The sequence below is a fragment of the Periplaneta americana genome, chromosome 3, assembly GCF_040183065.1.
Source record: "Periplaneta americana isolate PAMFEO1 chromosome 3, P.americana_PAMFEO1_priV1, whole genome shotgun sequence".
In the NCBI taxonomy this organism is placed as follows: Eukaryota; Metazoa; Arthropoda; class Insecta; order Blattodea; family Blattidae; genus Periplaneta; species Periplaneta americana.
In genome coordinates, this window is record NC_091119.1 from 153,962,040 (window position 1) to 153,977,153 (window position 15,114).

Sequence of the window (15,114 nt, forward strand, 5' to 3'; positions counted from 1 at the left end):
CCCAACCTATAATTCCATACATAATTACCGATTGAAATAAAGTTAAATATATTGTACGTAATAAACTTATTGACAAGTAATTCCTCAATAAAACAAAATAATATACTATTTTACGTAATTTATTACAAAGGTAATTAATGTATTGGTTCCATTTTAAATGATTATCGAAAATTATGCCTAAATACTTAACTTCCGAGGACTATTTAATAATCGGACATTTACACTGTATAAGACAACAATCAGAATTATGTAATGTAATACTTAATATAGATGTAGGAGGTTTGTTACATTTTTTATTTTATTTTAGTAGGTTATTTTACGACGCTATATCAACATCTTAGGTTATTTAGCGTCTGAATGAGATGAAGGTGATAATGCCGGTGAAATGAGTCCGGGGTCCAGCACCGAAAGTTACCCAGCATTTGCTCATATTGGGTTGAGGGAAAACCCCGGAAAAAACCTCAACCAGGTAACTTGCCCCGACCGGGAATCGAACCCGGGCCACCTGGTTTCGCGGCCAGACGCGCTAACCGTTACTCCACAGGTGTGGACGGTTTGTTACATTTTTCAGATAATGAGAATGGAATAATTATGGTTTTATTTTCGTTGATAGAAAGATAATTTATGTGAAACCATTTTTTTATTAATTTAAGTCCATTATTTGAATTATTATATGCATCATACCAGGTTTTTCCACCAAAAAGTAAAACTATGTCATATGCATAAGAATAGTGAACACCATTGTATTGTTGTAAGTCAATTTTTAACATGTCATTAATATATATATATTAAAAATTGAATAGGGCCTAGAACTGTGCCTTGGGGAACACCTATATTAATAATTAAAGGTTCACTTGAATAATTGTCAATTTTCGTTATTTGAATTCTGTCGTTAAGATACGATTTTATTAAGTTTAAAGCATTACCTTTGATTCCTGATAAGTCTAATTTCTCAATTAAGATATCATGTTTCACTGTATCGAATGCTTTTCTTATGCCCTAGAAAATACCAATACATTTGTTACCATGATCAAATTCTCTAACAATTTTTTTGGTAACTTGATATATTGCATTATCTGTACTGAATTTTTTTCGAAAACCAAATTGATTATCACTTAATATATTAAGTTATGTTTATCAAGATAATTCATTAATCGAACTTTAATACATTTTTCTAGTAATTTTTAAATACGTGAAAGTAATGATATTGGTGTCTACAAGGAAGGCGCGCTTTTCAAAATGAGTTCATGAAAATACATTTTGGAACTACTACTACTACTACTATTATTATTATTATTATTATTAGTAGTAGTAGTAGTAGTAGTAGTAGTAGTAGTAGTAGTAGAGTATTAGTAGCAGCAGCAGGAGGTCTAGTAGTAGCAATAGCAGTAGTGGCAGTAGTTGTAGCAGTAGTAGTAGTTCATCATGAATTCTAAGCAACATTGTGGAATCATTCCACCTACATAAATATGACTGAGAATCTCTTGGTTGTCGCTGATCATGAGAACTGAACATTTTAGATGTCTAAACTACGATTTTCACCTCTCACTTTGAAGCATTACCAAACCAAGCTAATAAGAAAATTAACAAGAAATAAATAGAAGATGGAGTTCTTGTCAGACTTGGAAACCTGTTTCGCTTTATACATAAACTCGCTGAATCACGAAGCGCAAAGGTCTGGCTTGATAGGATTAAAATTTCTCATTCTCTTGCCAAGCAGTGATACCAACAGTTCACTTCTCGTTTCGCTTACATCAGTGCTAGTTCGGGCGAAGTAAGACGAGATTCAGAAAATATGACTGCAAGGTAAGACCGGTCAACTTTATTTTTAGAGTTCGTATTCACAAAGCAGTGAAATATCGGATTATTACGGTGCTTAGCGTTCCTAATTCGTACTGGGGAAAAGGGTTCGATTCTACCCTTTTTAGAGCAGCCATTTTCAACCGGTGAAGGGCGGCAACATGAAAATAATACCGGTACCGATTGCTTCTTACATGACATTACAATTAACGCAAAACAGTTTTTTTCATACATTCTCTATAACAAATTAAGAAAACTTTCATAATACATACCATAATTAATACACTAATATTACATTGTAATAATTTTCTGTCACTAAATTTACATTTCTATCATAAACTTCAAATAAAAATACAAAAAAAGTGTGTTATAGTGCGTTTCACGAATAGAGAGGATTGCCTCGCCGGGTTATTAAATCAGTAACAGGTCAGTTTTTCAGGAATAATAATAATAATAATAATAATAATAATGCTCGGTTTCGAGCAAGTAGTCTACACCTGTGAAGCGCGTTGGCGGTGAAACAGTTGGCCCGGGTTCGAATCCCGGTCGAGTTAAGTTATCTGGTTGAGGTTTTTTTCTGGGGTTTCCCTCAATCCAATTTGAGCAAATGCTGGGTAACTTTCGGTGCTAGACCCCGTACTCATTTCACCGGCATTATCACCTTCATCTCATTCAGACGCTAAATAACCTAAGATGTTGATACAGCGTCGTAAAATAACCTACTTCTCCCCCTCCTCCGAGCAAGTAACAGGCACATCAGTCATTCTCGCGTTCATGAATCGGAAGCCTAATCGTACGCTCTGTAATATTTCATGAAATAACATTGAGAATAAGTATAATAACATAACATTACACGCACCCAGAATAAATCCATTTCAGCTCCTATATGAATCAATATTAGGCGCTGTCTTAGACTACTATTTGTGTATGTCCTTGGAATTGTTATCGCTTTGTCAACATTTAGATACTGTACAGCGGTGTGAATCCACGTTTCAACCACGTAGACGTAGACCAGCCATGGCGAAAATGTGACTGGCTCGCAATGATAGCTATGCATTTCTCTTGCTTCCTACCTCCCACAACCCCCACCCTCTCACTCACTGGAGTCAAACTCCGTTCCATTTGTATTTGTCTCTGACCTGCTATCATCGCAATGTCTCTCTCGAAACCATGTACCTCTACAAAAACGAAAGTTTGAAGTAGGATAGGAGGACGCATTTTTTTGCTGCCAATATGATGAGAATATTAAATGAAGAGTCCACTGCAAGAATGATGGATGTCACTTTCTTGTCGAAAATGAACCAAGACTGTAAATGCATAGCTTAAGACATATAGAATGTACATACAGAGTTATATGGCATTAACACTGATAGTCGTTGACCAGTAATGATCGGAAAATCACAGTTAAGCTTTGAGTGCTAAGCATTTCAAACTTTCAATTGCTTCTCCTGAAAAATGTATTCCAAATGACATCCATCATTCTTGCAGTGGACTCTTCAAATGTATGATTTGTTCACAAGTATTACGAGGAAATCGGTTGTATAACATAAAAAGGCATTATACTACATGTTACTGATGAAACATTAAAACATTAAGTGTTATTATTATTATTATTATTATTATTATTATTATTATTATTATGATCATCATCATCGTCATCATCATCATCTCTATACGTCGATCCTTTTTCTGCAGATGTACGAATAATGCGGTTAGACCTTCAATTTAAATTCACAGATTTACAATGTGATGTTAAAAGAAAGCTAGATGTAAGGACTTGACAAATGTTGAACTTTTCAAATCATTGCCAAAAAATAAATATCCGAAGCTTCGTTCTTTCGCTTGCTCTTTTGAAGCCATGTTCGCTACAACTTACGTTTGTGAAAAATTATTTTTAACAATGAAAATAGTAAAAACCAAATTTAGATCACGACTGGCAGACAAATACCTTAGGGTGCTATGATAGACATTTCGCTAGCCAGCGCTACGAGCGTGCTAAACTAGCCCCGGCTATCGACTGATTACTTGTACAGGATTCATATCATATCATATCGCTAACACTGGTTTATGAATACGAAAAACTTTAGTTCACTGATCATCCCCCGGTAGCCCGCGCTAAGAATGTCTATGAATATGACCCTTCGTGATCAACTACGACTAGCAGTAAGTGACATAATTCCTGATTTTGAAACTCTGTCACAGAGATATTCTGAAGACAGTTAATTTTAGGTTGTGATAATGTGTCCTATGTTTTATTGTTCATTTTTTTCTTCGTTACATGTACTAAACATTAGTTTGTAGCCTGTACTGTATAAAATTATATTTAAGTGCTTGACGTAAGGAAAATGAAAATCCGTTAATAAGTCAGACAGTTGCTTCACTTCCTCTTCGGGTGTCCGCCTCCCTCCACAGGTGCTATTCACGTTGCAGGTTACACAGTGGCTCGGCGCACGATCACATTTTCGCCACGGCTGTCTACCGAAACCGGAGAACGCTACAGCTCAATGGGAATTTGAAAGCCTTGTTCTTTCTCTACATCTGCAAACTTAATAACACGACTACCTTGATCGTGAATTTTATAATTAGCAGATTTCGGACGCGGTTGCAATTTCGCTGCACTCTGGAAAAAAAAACGAGTTAGTGTACACAGTTTGGCAGTGACCTTCACTCCCCCAAGCAAAACAGTCATTTAGTCCACATCAGGGATGACAGAAATGAGGCACTGATTGTGCAGTTACGTGCGCGGATCGCCGGTCTGTGCGGACTGCATCATTCAGGCGTTGCTCTAACCAGTTCTTGGCTAGAGGGGTGTACAATAATCTATTCTGCGCTCCTAGTGTTGGATTAAATAGGCATTTGGACATAATAAACACACTTAGCAGAAGGAAAAAAAAACATAGTTATTATCAGTGTCTACATTTGATACTTGTAATACAAGAAACATTAGGCTTACTCAGTTATACTTTATAAAGTAGTGGTTTGTAAAGCATAATTTATTAACATGATTTTTATATAGTATTTGAAGAAAAAAATATTGCAGTAATTTCGAAACAACAAAAAAACGAACAAGTATTTCATTTTACGTAGTAGGTACTAATTATTTTAAAGTAATAGACCATTATTATTTATAGGGACCATTGGTACACAAATGTTGAAGAAAATATTATACTTACAATTAATTACATGCAGTAGAACATTGTGAAGATTTTACACCGAAATCATTTCCTTGCTGTATGTCAATATAAATTAACAATAATATTAATCTATACTAATAATAAATCTGTAGCGGAAAATTTTCTGGTAATTTTCGATTTTCCAAAAATAATTGGTCCTGACATATATAATTAACCACCCTGAAACCGAAAATCGCTTTTTTTTAATTTTTGTTTGCATGTCTGCCCGTCTGTCTGGATATTTGTTACCTTTTCACGCGATAATGGCTGAACCGATTTATATGAAAATTGGAATATAAATTAAATTCGCTGTAACTTAGATTTTAGGCTATATGACATTCAAAATACGTTATTTAAAAGGGGGTCATAAGGGAGCCTGAATTAAATAAATCTAAATATCTCCCTTATTATTGATTTTTGTGAAATATATTACATACCAAAAGTTTCTTTACAAATGATTTCCGATAAGTTTTATTCCTTGCAAAATTTTGATAGGACTGATATTTAATGAGATAAATGAGTTTTAAAATTAAAATACATTGCCATCTAAGGCGGTATAATGAAATGAAAACAAATGACTTCGTCTATAAGGGGCCATGTACAACAACAATCGAAAGCTATGAAACATAGCCTACAGAGAATGTTTCTGTGTTTGTAGTTTCTCTTGATGGGCATAATGCTATACTTAATGTTATTACAGTAACTTCTGAGTGCTCTCTGGACCAAAATGGCCGCATTTTAATTATTTAAATACAATTTGAACTAAGTAACATATTAAACGATTTATCCTTCTATCAAACACGAATGTCCCCTGGATCAAACGTCCTATTTTAATTATGTAATTACTTTATATTTATTTCTAACAGGTGCAGCGGAGCGCACGGGTACGGCTAGTAAATAATATAAATTAAGCTTAGAATTTAAATTCACATATAGTATATTTGGAAAACTTTGAGAGCAAGTATCGACAAGTCGGGAGCGTTACTGAAAGAAATTAGAAGTGTAGTTCACAAACTGTGACGCGATGGCATTCTCTTTATGTCAGGATTAAAGATTTATTAATGTAAGTTTATTAACATAATATAGATGGAAAATTTGCCATTATATATTTTTCCAGAAAAATTTTTCCGCCTTGCAAATAGTTGCTTTCTTCGCTTCTTACAACCTCAAGAGCCTCACATGTATTCCTCACTATATTCTCATCACTTAGCAGCTTATCAAATAAAAGTCGTCAGTCGCCTAATCTTTGATGCCTGTGTTAGTACAGACTCCAAAACAACGCCATTGTCAATTTCGTTTTGCCGCGAGAGTACTGATTAAGAAATAAGCGCTGGCGAATATCATATTTTGAGAACTTTACTCATCTGATCTAAACTGTCACAAGGCTCTTACCTCGACATGGGTTGATGAAAGCCTTTCATTTTAAAATAACTATTGTTGGCTGAGGAAAACATAACAATTATGTTATATTAGTGCTGCTTATGATTAGGTTTTCTTCGGAGCGGTTGTTTGCGTGCTTTCAATCGGAGACCTCCGGTTACCTCCGATTGATGCCGGGCAGGTTGTATATGTGCTGTGGCACAGACATACACTTTCCGCTGAGCATTCCTGTAATGGGATCAGGTAGTGATTCGAGTCCGCTGACGTCCGCGTATCTTTTAAAATAAGTTGTAATTTGTTGTATATTCTCTCTTTTATGCTAATCTCTCTCTCTTTCTTCGGCTCTCTTTTTGTGTTGCTTAAAGTGCTACGTTAGCTGACAGATTTTTTTTCTAGTTTTGAAATTCATAGTATATGTGGAAATACATATTAGTTTTATATCATTGATCAAATTAATAACATTCAATCTAACTGCAAAACTAACGCAGAAGTAAAGCTTTTCAGTAGGTAATGTAAACATTTATACTTTAATTCTCCTAGAAAATCTCGTTTAATCGCAAACAGGGTTTGTCAATTATTATTCTAATCGGTTTAGTTTAACGTAAAATATATTAAGGGAGCTTCAGAATGGAACAAAAGAAAAGTGGGCTATCAATGGGATAAAGTTTACTGTACAACATAATGTATTGAGATTCTTCACCGGACAGGATTGTGATCATTGTGTTAAAGGGTGTCAGTATTTGAACTGCCTCTTCTAAACGCGTCACTCTTTCTCTGTAATAAAAATATAAGCGGATATCAACTTAAGAATAATTTTAATTATATTATTACCACATGTTTCTTTAGTTTAATTCAGAAGTATTTTAATCCAAACAGTAAAATATAACTCAAGTTGTCTAAACAACAAAAGATAACTCAAGTCGTCCTGTAAATATTTCATATGTTTTTTTTATTGCATCGAAAGTTAAGTTTTAGAGAAATTTCAAGACTTTCCTAGACTGTGAGCCTTTGGGAACAATAGCACTACAACAATTTAAAAATAAATCGTATCAAATGTTTTGCGTAATTGTTTTCATCAAGTTCGCGATTGTGCGATCGCTTCAAATGGTCTAACAAATTCGAAGTTCCACCACCCTTAGAGTAAATTCGCCCACAAAGTTTACAGTGTGCAACTTTATTATTACCTTCAACTAAATTAAAGAATTTCCATGCGACGGATATCCAATTTTGTGCCATTTTATTCCACTCACAACTACCGTCAGTCCGTACGCGCCGGTCGTCCTTGAGCTAAATGTCGCTTTGCTCCGAACCACCGCATCCCTCCATATTATGTCCCCTGTTCTACCTACGGTAGTACCGGAGATCACCGGTGGAGAGCTTTGTTCGTAATCTCCGACTCCTCCGCGGTTGTAGTCACTCCGATGAGCAGCACTGTGTTATATGATTCGTGATTTCTCTTCTTCGTTATATCTGTGGAGTCCTGACTTTATTTTTCATAACGCATTCACAGTCACAGCTCAATCAGCACCCGTACTGATCTGTGTTACTGAGACAAATGCTGGTCTGCTGCTGCAGATAATCTAAAGCCCTGACGCGCGCCCCTCCAACCTGATTCACTCCCTCCAGGTAGGGGAATAGGAACTGCACATTGCACAGAGACAGCTGCACAATGTGCGCGACTGCACAATGTGGAGGGGTTTGACATGCCTGGTCTACATGCAGGCGATCAGTTGCTGCATAACATACTGCCTATTCTAAAGTTACGAAGTCCGGTCATTGTCAACTGACGAAACAAACCGAAAACAAATACCAAGAAGAGTGTCTTACTTGTAAATGAATACGGACGTGAGTGTTTTGATGTAAGAGGCGAGCATATACTGTCTTTTGTAAAGTATGCCACACTGAATCAAAGGAGGGAGAAGGACTTTTATTGAAAGACACTATAAATCATGAGTATCCAAACGCCTATAGAACCAGGAGATATTACACGTCAAGCATGCTCTGCTAAGGTCAATAACTTCCCATATAAAATAGAAAAAACGACCTTAAAGAATATGCGCTGCGGGTTGCTTACGCCAGGGGTTACCTCGTATGCGTTACAATAATTGAACATCTATGCTTTCTTTCTTTCTTTCTTTCTTTCTTTCTTTCTTTCTTTCTTTCTTTCTTTCTTTCCATTAGTTTAACCTCTCCCTTTTAGGTGCATTTACACGACCCACGCCACCCGGGCCTTACAGGGCCGAGACCTGTCGGGAGAGGAATTAAGCTATGGATCACATACATACTTTTTTGACCACACAAGGACATGGAGGGCCTCCCCGGACGAGGGATCAGCTCAGTGCCAGGGCCACCTCCGATACAACACAAACATTTAAGACATTACACATCATTCACTCACACATATGAAAGGATTAAGGGAAGGATCGCCGTCCATGGCCGGACTTTCAAGAGGTACAATCCCAGCATTTGCCTGGAAATAACTGAGGAAACCAGACATGTATGCTGTTAATCTAAAATACACACAAAATAATATTATGTTGCTTCCTAGAAACGAGAGGGAGATGACAAATTATTCACATCAGAAACCACGAACTCATATAGCCACACCGAATTTTACAGGGATTTGTGTGAAATGATAGTATGCGCAAACATCCCTTTTAATAAGCTGCAAAATGCTGCTTTTAAAACCTTTATATAGCTATTAAAATTCCTTGTAAGTCTACTTTACGCAAATATTATTTGTCTCCGTGTTGTGATGATACTATAAACTACATCAGAAGTTCTATGGCGGATTTCGATAGATGAAACCACAGATGCTACTGGAAGATCTGTAGCTAATGTGGTCATAGGAATATTACAATCTGAACGTCCCGGTCAAAAATTCTTGTTAATATCCGAGATGTTAAACGAAGTTAACCAGACAAACTGTTTAACAATGCGATGTTTCTTCTATGGTCAAACGGGATGAAAACAGAGAACATATTACTATATTTTGTGATCAAAGCTGCTTCCAAAATTCAGGAACGTTATCCCAGAATGATACATGCCATGTTTGGCTCATGGTCTTCACCGAGTAGCAGAACAAACTAGGAAACATTTTCTGATGTAGATGATTTCATCTCAAAATGTGAAAATAGTAATATGCGTTACAAGGGCGGTATGTTGAAGTTTTCATGTTCGAGGAAAAGTTTGAAAAAGCGAAACGTAGTTGAGCTTTTTTAATTTCCGAGAATTGAAAGAAAACATACCGCTCGTGTATCGTACATTATTTTGTGCGAAGATCGTTTATTACATACCTGAAAGAGAAATTTCTAATTAGTTGCAATGAAATCTCCATCTTGGTTTCTGTTCAATGACGGCAAATTTGCAAAACAAAAATATCTATCTTCAACATTGTTGCTTTAAAATGTTTTCTGTGTTTACTATACTCCAGCTGGCCGTGATATACGTCTGTCTTTTTTTTCCCCCAGTCTATGATGAGTCTGGAATCTTGTTGATTTTTTCACTGCTTCCTTAATGTTACTTGCATCACGAATGCAGTAACTTTAGTGGAGTTGTAGTCTACAGTTTACTTAATTTTTGCAAATATTTAAAAACAATAATTAACAGTGCAATTTAGGTGAAATTGCAGTGGTAAGTTTCCAATTTATAATTATTACTATATTGAACGTCTCTAAAAATAATAATCTAAAGCAGTAAAATCAATATATCACTTAAGCGGTAAGAAGAGGGAAATTGTTATGTGTGTTAGGTTGGGAATACTGAATGTGGAATTTTAGACTTTCCGCGGATTGGTTTTGTGCGGAAACCAAGCAAATACGCACGATCTCGCACAAAAGTATTTTTAAAGGCGCCTTCTAGGACATTGAAATTTAAAGAATTAGCACCAGGAATTCCTTTGCCACCCAAACCTATTGTGAGGAGAAAAATTCGCCCCGGCGCCGGAGATCGAACCCGAGTCTTTGGTTCTACGGACCATTGAGCTACGCCGAAGTTCAATCCATAGCACCGGATCGAATTCCCCTCCTCCAGTGTTTTTCCCTTTGTGGCCTGACTCCAAGTTCGACATGTGTGTTGACATTTTTATATTAAGTCAACTGCCATTATACAAGGAGCGCACTCATTTGAGTGACTTGATGGCCGGGAGTCCACAGTAATATGCACTGTTGCTCGAAGAATCTATGTCAATATACATGTAGATTGTGCGATATCATAGTTGTAAATGCTCACGCCCCTACAGAAGAGAAACTGAACTCGGTCCTCCTGAATGGAATACCAACGCGCTAGCGCTGGACTCAGATGATGCATCTCCGGATTTTACTGTTATAATTAGAGTCCTGGGTTTGAACACCTAAGCAGCGGTTATCAGCACAGTGCACCCTCGGACTAGCGTCCCTTACCCGCGGATAAGAGACTGCACTATGGTGCATCCGTGGCTCTTGGCGGGTATACTCTCTCCCTGTTCCTGCTGCATGACGGAGCATATTACGTTGCACTGCTCACCCTTTTCCCATTTCAGCGAGTGCTGACCTAGAGTCTCCAAGCAATCCACAACGGTGTAGGTATGTTTGGAGTATAGCATGAGGACATGTAAACTCCACCTACACAGTTCAGGTCTGTTGTTCTGTGGGTAAGGTAGTGTGAATGCCAAAATAAAACAGGATCACCGGTGATTAAACAAAGATAAAATTCTTCAACGTACTTAGGAATAATAATGATTATTTTGTGATGTGAGATATACGGAATGTGTTACTGGGACACAAAATACAGATCAGTTGTAACAACATGGTTACCTCAGACGTATCACATTTCAAGTTTGTGCCCATTACGTCGTCTACGGTAGAAAAAAGTTTTTCTAAGTACATTTGATCAGAAAGAAGGAGAAAATTTTCATTTGAAACACTTAAGAAGTACAGTCGGTCATTGTAAATTGTAGAAACTATTAAAGCACCTAGTCAGTATACTTTATTGTGTTTTACATTTGTATTGAGAATTATGTTTTTTTTTTTTTCAATTCTTAAATCAAACCTTTAATTAAATCTGAAGTACATACATGCGTTTTACTTGTAGTAAAAATAATCGTTTGTTGCTTTAAATAAATATGTAGTTTTTCTATATTGTTTTGCATATGAATACTACTCCTGTTGTTCACCGACTTATACATACAGGAACACGACTAAATAGATGTAAACACACAGTACCGGAGACTGATACACTGTAGATTGAACTGTTTTGTCTCGCAGTGTTTTTCGTATCAAGCGAAGCTAGTATGATCTACGTACGCCTACAGTAACTTGTAATCAAAGTAAACAAAAGCAGGGCTCTAGTTATACATGCTTGATAATGCTGTTATTAGAATGATACTGAGACACATTTCCATTTCCTGCCATTAACGTCAAACTGGTTCTGTTTACTGTCTTTCATATTACATAACATACGGTACAGATGGGTAGGTAAATAGGCATAATATAATATAATATAATATAATATAATATAATATAATATAATATAATATAATATAATATAATATAATATAATACAATACAATATAATACAATACAACACAACACAACACAATACAATACAATACACAACAACACAACACAACACAACACAATATAATATAATATAATATAATATAATATAATATAATATAATATAATATAATATAATATAATATAATGATATATGATATACTGTAATACATATACTGCAATGTAATGTAAGACTCAAAACTCGCTAAATTATATCCGCTCCTCAACAAGAAATCATCTCCAAAGCTACAAAATTGCATGCTACTTTACACATCTCTATTACGACCTCTACTGCTTTATGCCTGTCCTGTCTGGGGAGGAGCTGCAATAAGTGAAATTAAACACATCCAGTCATTTCAAAATAAAGTCCTACGAATTTCACTCAATTCTCCTTGGTTTGTCCATAACAGCCAACTACACAGAGAAACTGGTATTGATACAATCAAACAGTTTATTCATTCACAAGCTAAGAAGTTCTATGACAACCTAGAAAATGTTCCAGGCGCCGTCCATTACTCTCTCGGAAGGAAGTCCACATTTCCCACCAGAATCAAGAGCCGACTTCCAATGGACCTCATATTATAATCAAAATTTATCATCACACCAACCTATGTAAACAATTATTTATTAACAATTATTTTTGTTCACTGAGGAGCCCAGTCTAGGCTGCCCTCAATTCAGTGTCATAATTGTATTTATATTTTTTAGAAATGATCTGTATAGCGCTAAATGCGCTAATCGATCAATAAATTGTTAAAAAAAAGACATAACATAACATAACATAACATAACATATCATAACATAACATAACATAACATAATATAACATAACATAACATAACATAACATAACATAACATAACATAACATAACATATCATAACATAATATAATATAACATAACATAACATAACATAACATAACATAACATAACATAACATAACATAACATAACATAACATAACATAACATAACATATCATAACATAATATAAGTTTAATATAATTTATACAAATTCAAATATAAGATCCACACTGTTAAGGAGGATGAGGTCATCGCGTAACTCAGTCGGCTGAGGCGCTTGCCTACCGATCCGAAGTTGCGCTCGGGCGTGGGTTCAATTCCCGCTTGGAATGATTACCTGGTTGTTTTTTTTCAGAGGTTTTCCCCAACCGTAAGGCGAATGTCAGGTAATCTATGGCGAATCCTCTGCTACATCTCGCCAAATACCATCTCGCTATGACCAATCCCATCACACTAAATAACCTAGTTGATACAGCATCCTTAAATAAACAACAACAAAAAGATAAAAAAAATATATATATAAAAAAATCAAGGACGAACAATTCGTGAAACTGTACAAGCAATCGATTTCCTTTGTTTCCCGCAGCAAACCCAGCTATTGGAATAGGCCGGGCTACAAAGGTCTGACTCCTTTAACAATAGGACAGCTGGTCGATATTTCTGCAAAGAAGTGGCCTGACAAAGAGGCACTAGTATTTGTCCATCAGGAGAAACGCCTAACCTTCGGAGAAATAAAAGATAAGGTATGTAGAGTGTTTTGATTTACTTTCAACACTAAATCAGTAGTCTATATATATTTTGTGATTATTGTAATTATTTGAAGGGTCTGTTGTAGTAATGAAATCTCCACTACATCATCTAAACTAAAGATATTATACTAGGTATCACTAGTGACATCTGAAATGAGTGCCTTGTAACAAACTTAGCAACAATAAAAATAACGATAGTAGTGACAGAGACAATGTAATGAAATGGCCTTCAAAACAAAGTTATTCAGTCTTTAAACAAGGCGGGTCGCTACCCCAAAATATGAATATGCACAAAAGAGCTCGTTCTTCATATCACATACAATTGGCCAGTCGTATTTATTGAAATATTCTTACTTAAATTTCTCTATGAAATACTTGCCTTAAATTTACTTAAAAATTTTTATGTATCTGAATTCAGACTCGGCGGTGAATGGTGAATGACGGTGATTTAGGTCTACAGTCCCGTACAAATAATGCGCCGGTAAGAGGTAGTAAGAAAACGTTATGTTAATCTTACCTTTTATCAAAGCACCTATGTTGAAAGTGATATCAACCTTCCTGGATGCTAGAATTACATGTATGTATAGGGCCTATGTATTACATTATTATTCCAGGCGGACAGATTGGCAGCTGGGCTTCTACAGCTGGGCCTCAGTCCTGGTGACCGTCTGGCCATCTGGGGCCCAAACTCGGCGGAATGGTGCATCACAAAACTGGCAGCTGCAAGAGGAGGATTCATCATTGTGAGTTGAAAGGAATTTCACGCATTCGGTGCTTTTAATTTGTTATTTAACGATTATTTATCAACTGCGCGGTTATCTTGGCGTCAATGTTAGATGTATGATATGTCAGTGCTTATCTGTGTCCTGGGCTTCAGAGTGCCAAAAAGGAAAGCAAAAACTATCTGATTGGCGTCATTCCAATGTTCTGGCCACTGCTTGCGTGAGTGTAAGATAAGATTTCAGATATACGGGCTATTCCATCTCAAATCGACCGAGATATAGAGAAAATTGACCTTGCAATTTTTATATACAATGAAACTTTTTCTGTCCGTAGACAACTGTGATACAATGCTTTGTGAAAAGTTTGAGGCATCAGAACTTCATAGTGTTTAAATTAAAAATATTTAAATTTATCGTGTTTTCATAAAATTAGCAACTTTAAACTGTTGTGGCTCCGAAACCCTTTCACCCAATGATCAAAATCATGGGTTATTTTGATGCTGAGAAATTAGAGTTTATATTGGCATGTAAACAGTTTTTCTTACTTTTTATGGAAATGGAGAAATTTAGATTTTTCTTCATTAAGACGCCTTTGCCCACGAAAAAAAATATTTTTAAAATATATGGTTAGATTCCGCATTGAAAGTACAAATAAACACATATTTTTTACTGGTGCACCGTTGATAAGAAAGTATTGAAAATATCAAATAAAGAAAATGAATAGTACGCGCGTGACCTAACCAGCTGACTGTGAGGCGGGATCTAGCCGAGGGAAGCAAGGCCAGGAGACAAATACGTGATGTTTCGTCTAGTAGCGCATAGCTAGGCTAGCTTTATCACAGGTTTTCGTAAACACAGGAGTAAAATGACGCCCAACGCTCGCTTATCTTCAGCTCTCGGCCAGTGCGAGCGGTACTGCGCCGTTCAAGTCTAGGGTTATGAAAATAATCTATTTA

At 36.0% G+C, this 15,114-nt stretch overlaps 2 protein-coding genes across 5 annotated transcripts in view; one reads left to right on the plus strand and one right to left on the minus strand.

Annotated features, from left to right (window-relative positions):
* LOC138696688 (insulin-like growth factor-binding protein complex acid labile subunit) overlaps positions 1-15,114 on the minus strand; it is a 60,656-nt gene that overhangs the window by 32,322 nt on the left and 13,220 nt on the right. The window contains exons 3-4 of one of the 4 annotated variants that reach the window (XR_011331443.1): positions 13,954-14,156; positions 1,801-12,495 (exon numbers count right to left, since the gene is read on the minus strand). The gene's annotated coding sequence lies outside the window, so the exon portion shown is untranslated. Of the gene's footprint in view, positions 1-1,800; positions 13,167-13,953; positions 14,157-15,114 lie in introns of those variants that run through there. The other 3 variants (XR_011331442.1, XM_069821981.1, XM_069821980.1) reach the window with 3 other exon arrangements.
* LOC138696689 (medium-chain acyl-CoA ligase ACSF2, mitochondrial-like) overlaps positions 1,668-15,114 on the plus strand; it is a 55,453-nt gene continuing 42,006 nt past the window's right edge. Inside the window, exons 1-3 of the mRNA XM_069821984.1 lie at positions 1,668-1,806; positions 13,274-13,430; positions 14,051-14,179. Coding sequence (XP_069678085.1) covers positions 1,796-1,806; positions 13,274-13,430; positions 14,051-14,179 — 297 coding nt within the window. The 5' untranslated portion in view covers positions 1,668-1,795. The remainder of the gene's footprint in view (positions 1,807-13,273; positions 13,431-14,050; positions 14,180-15,114) is intronic.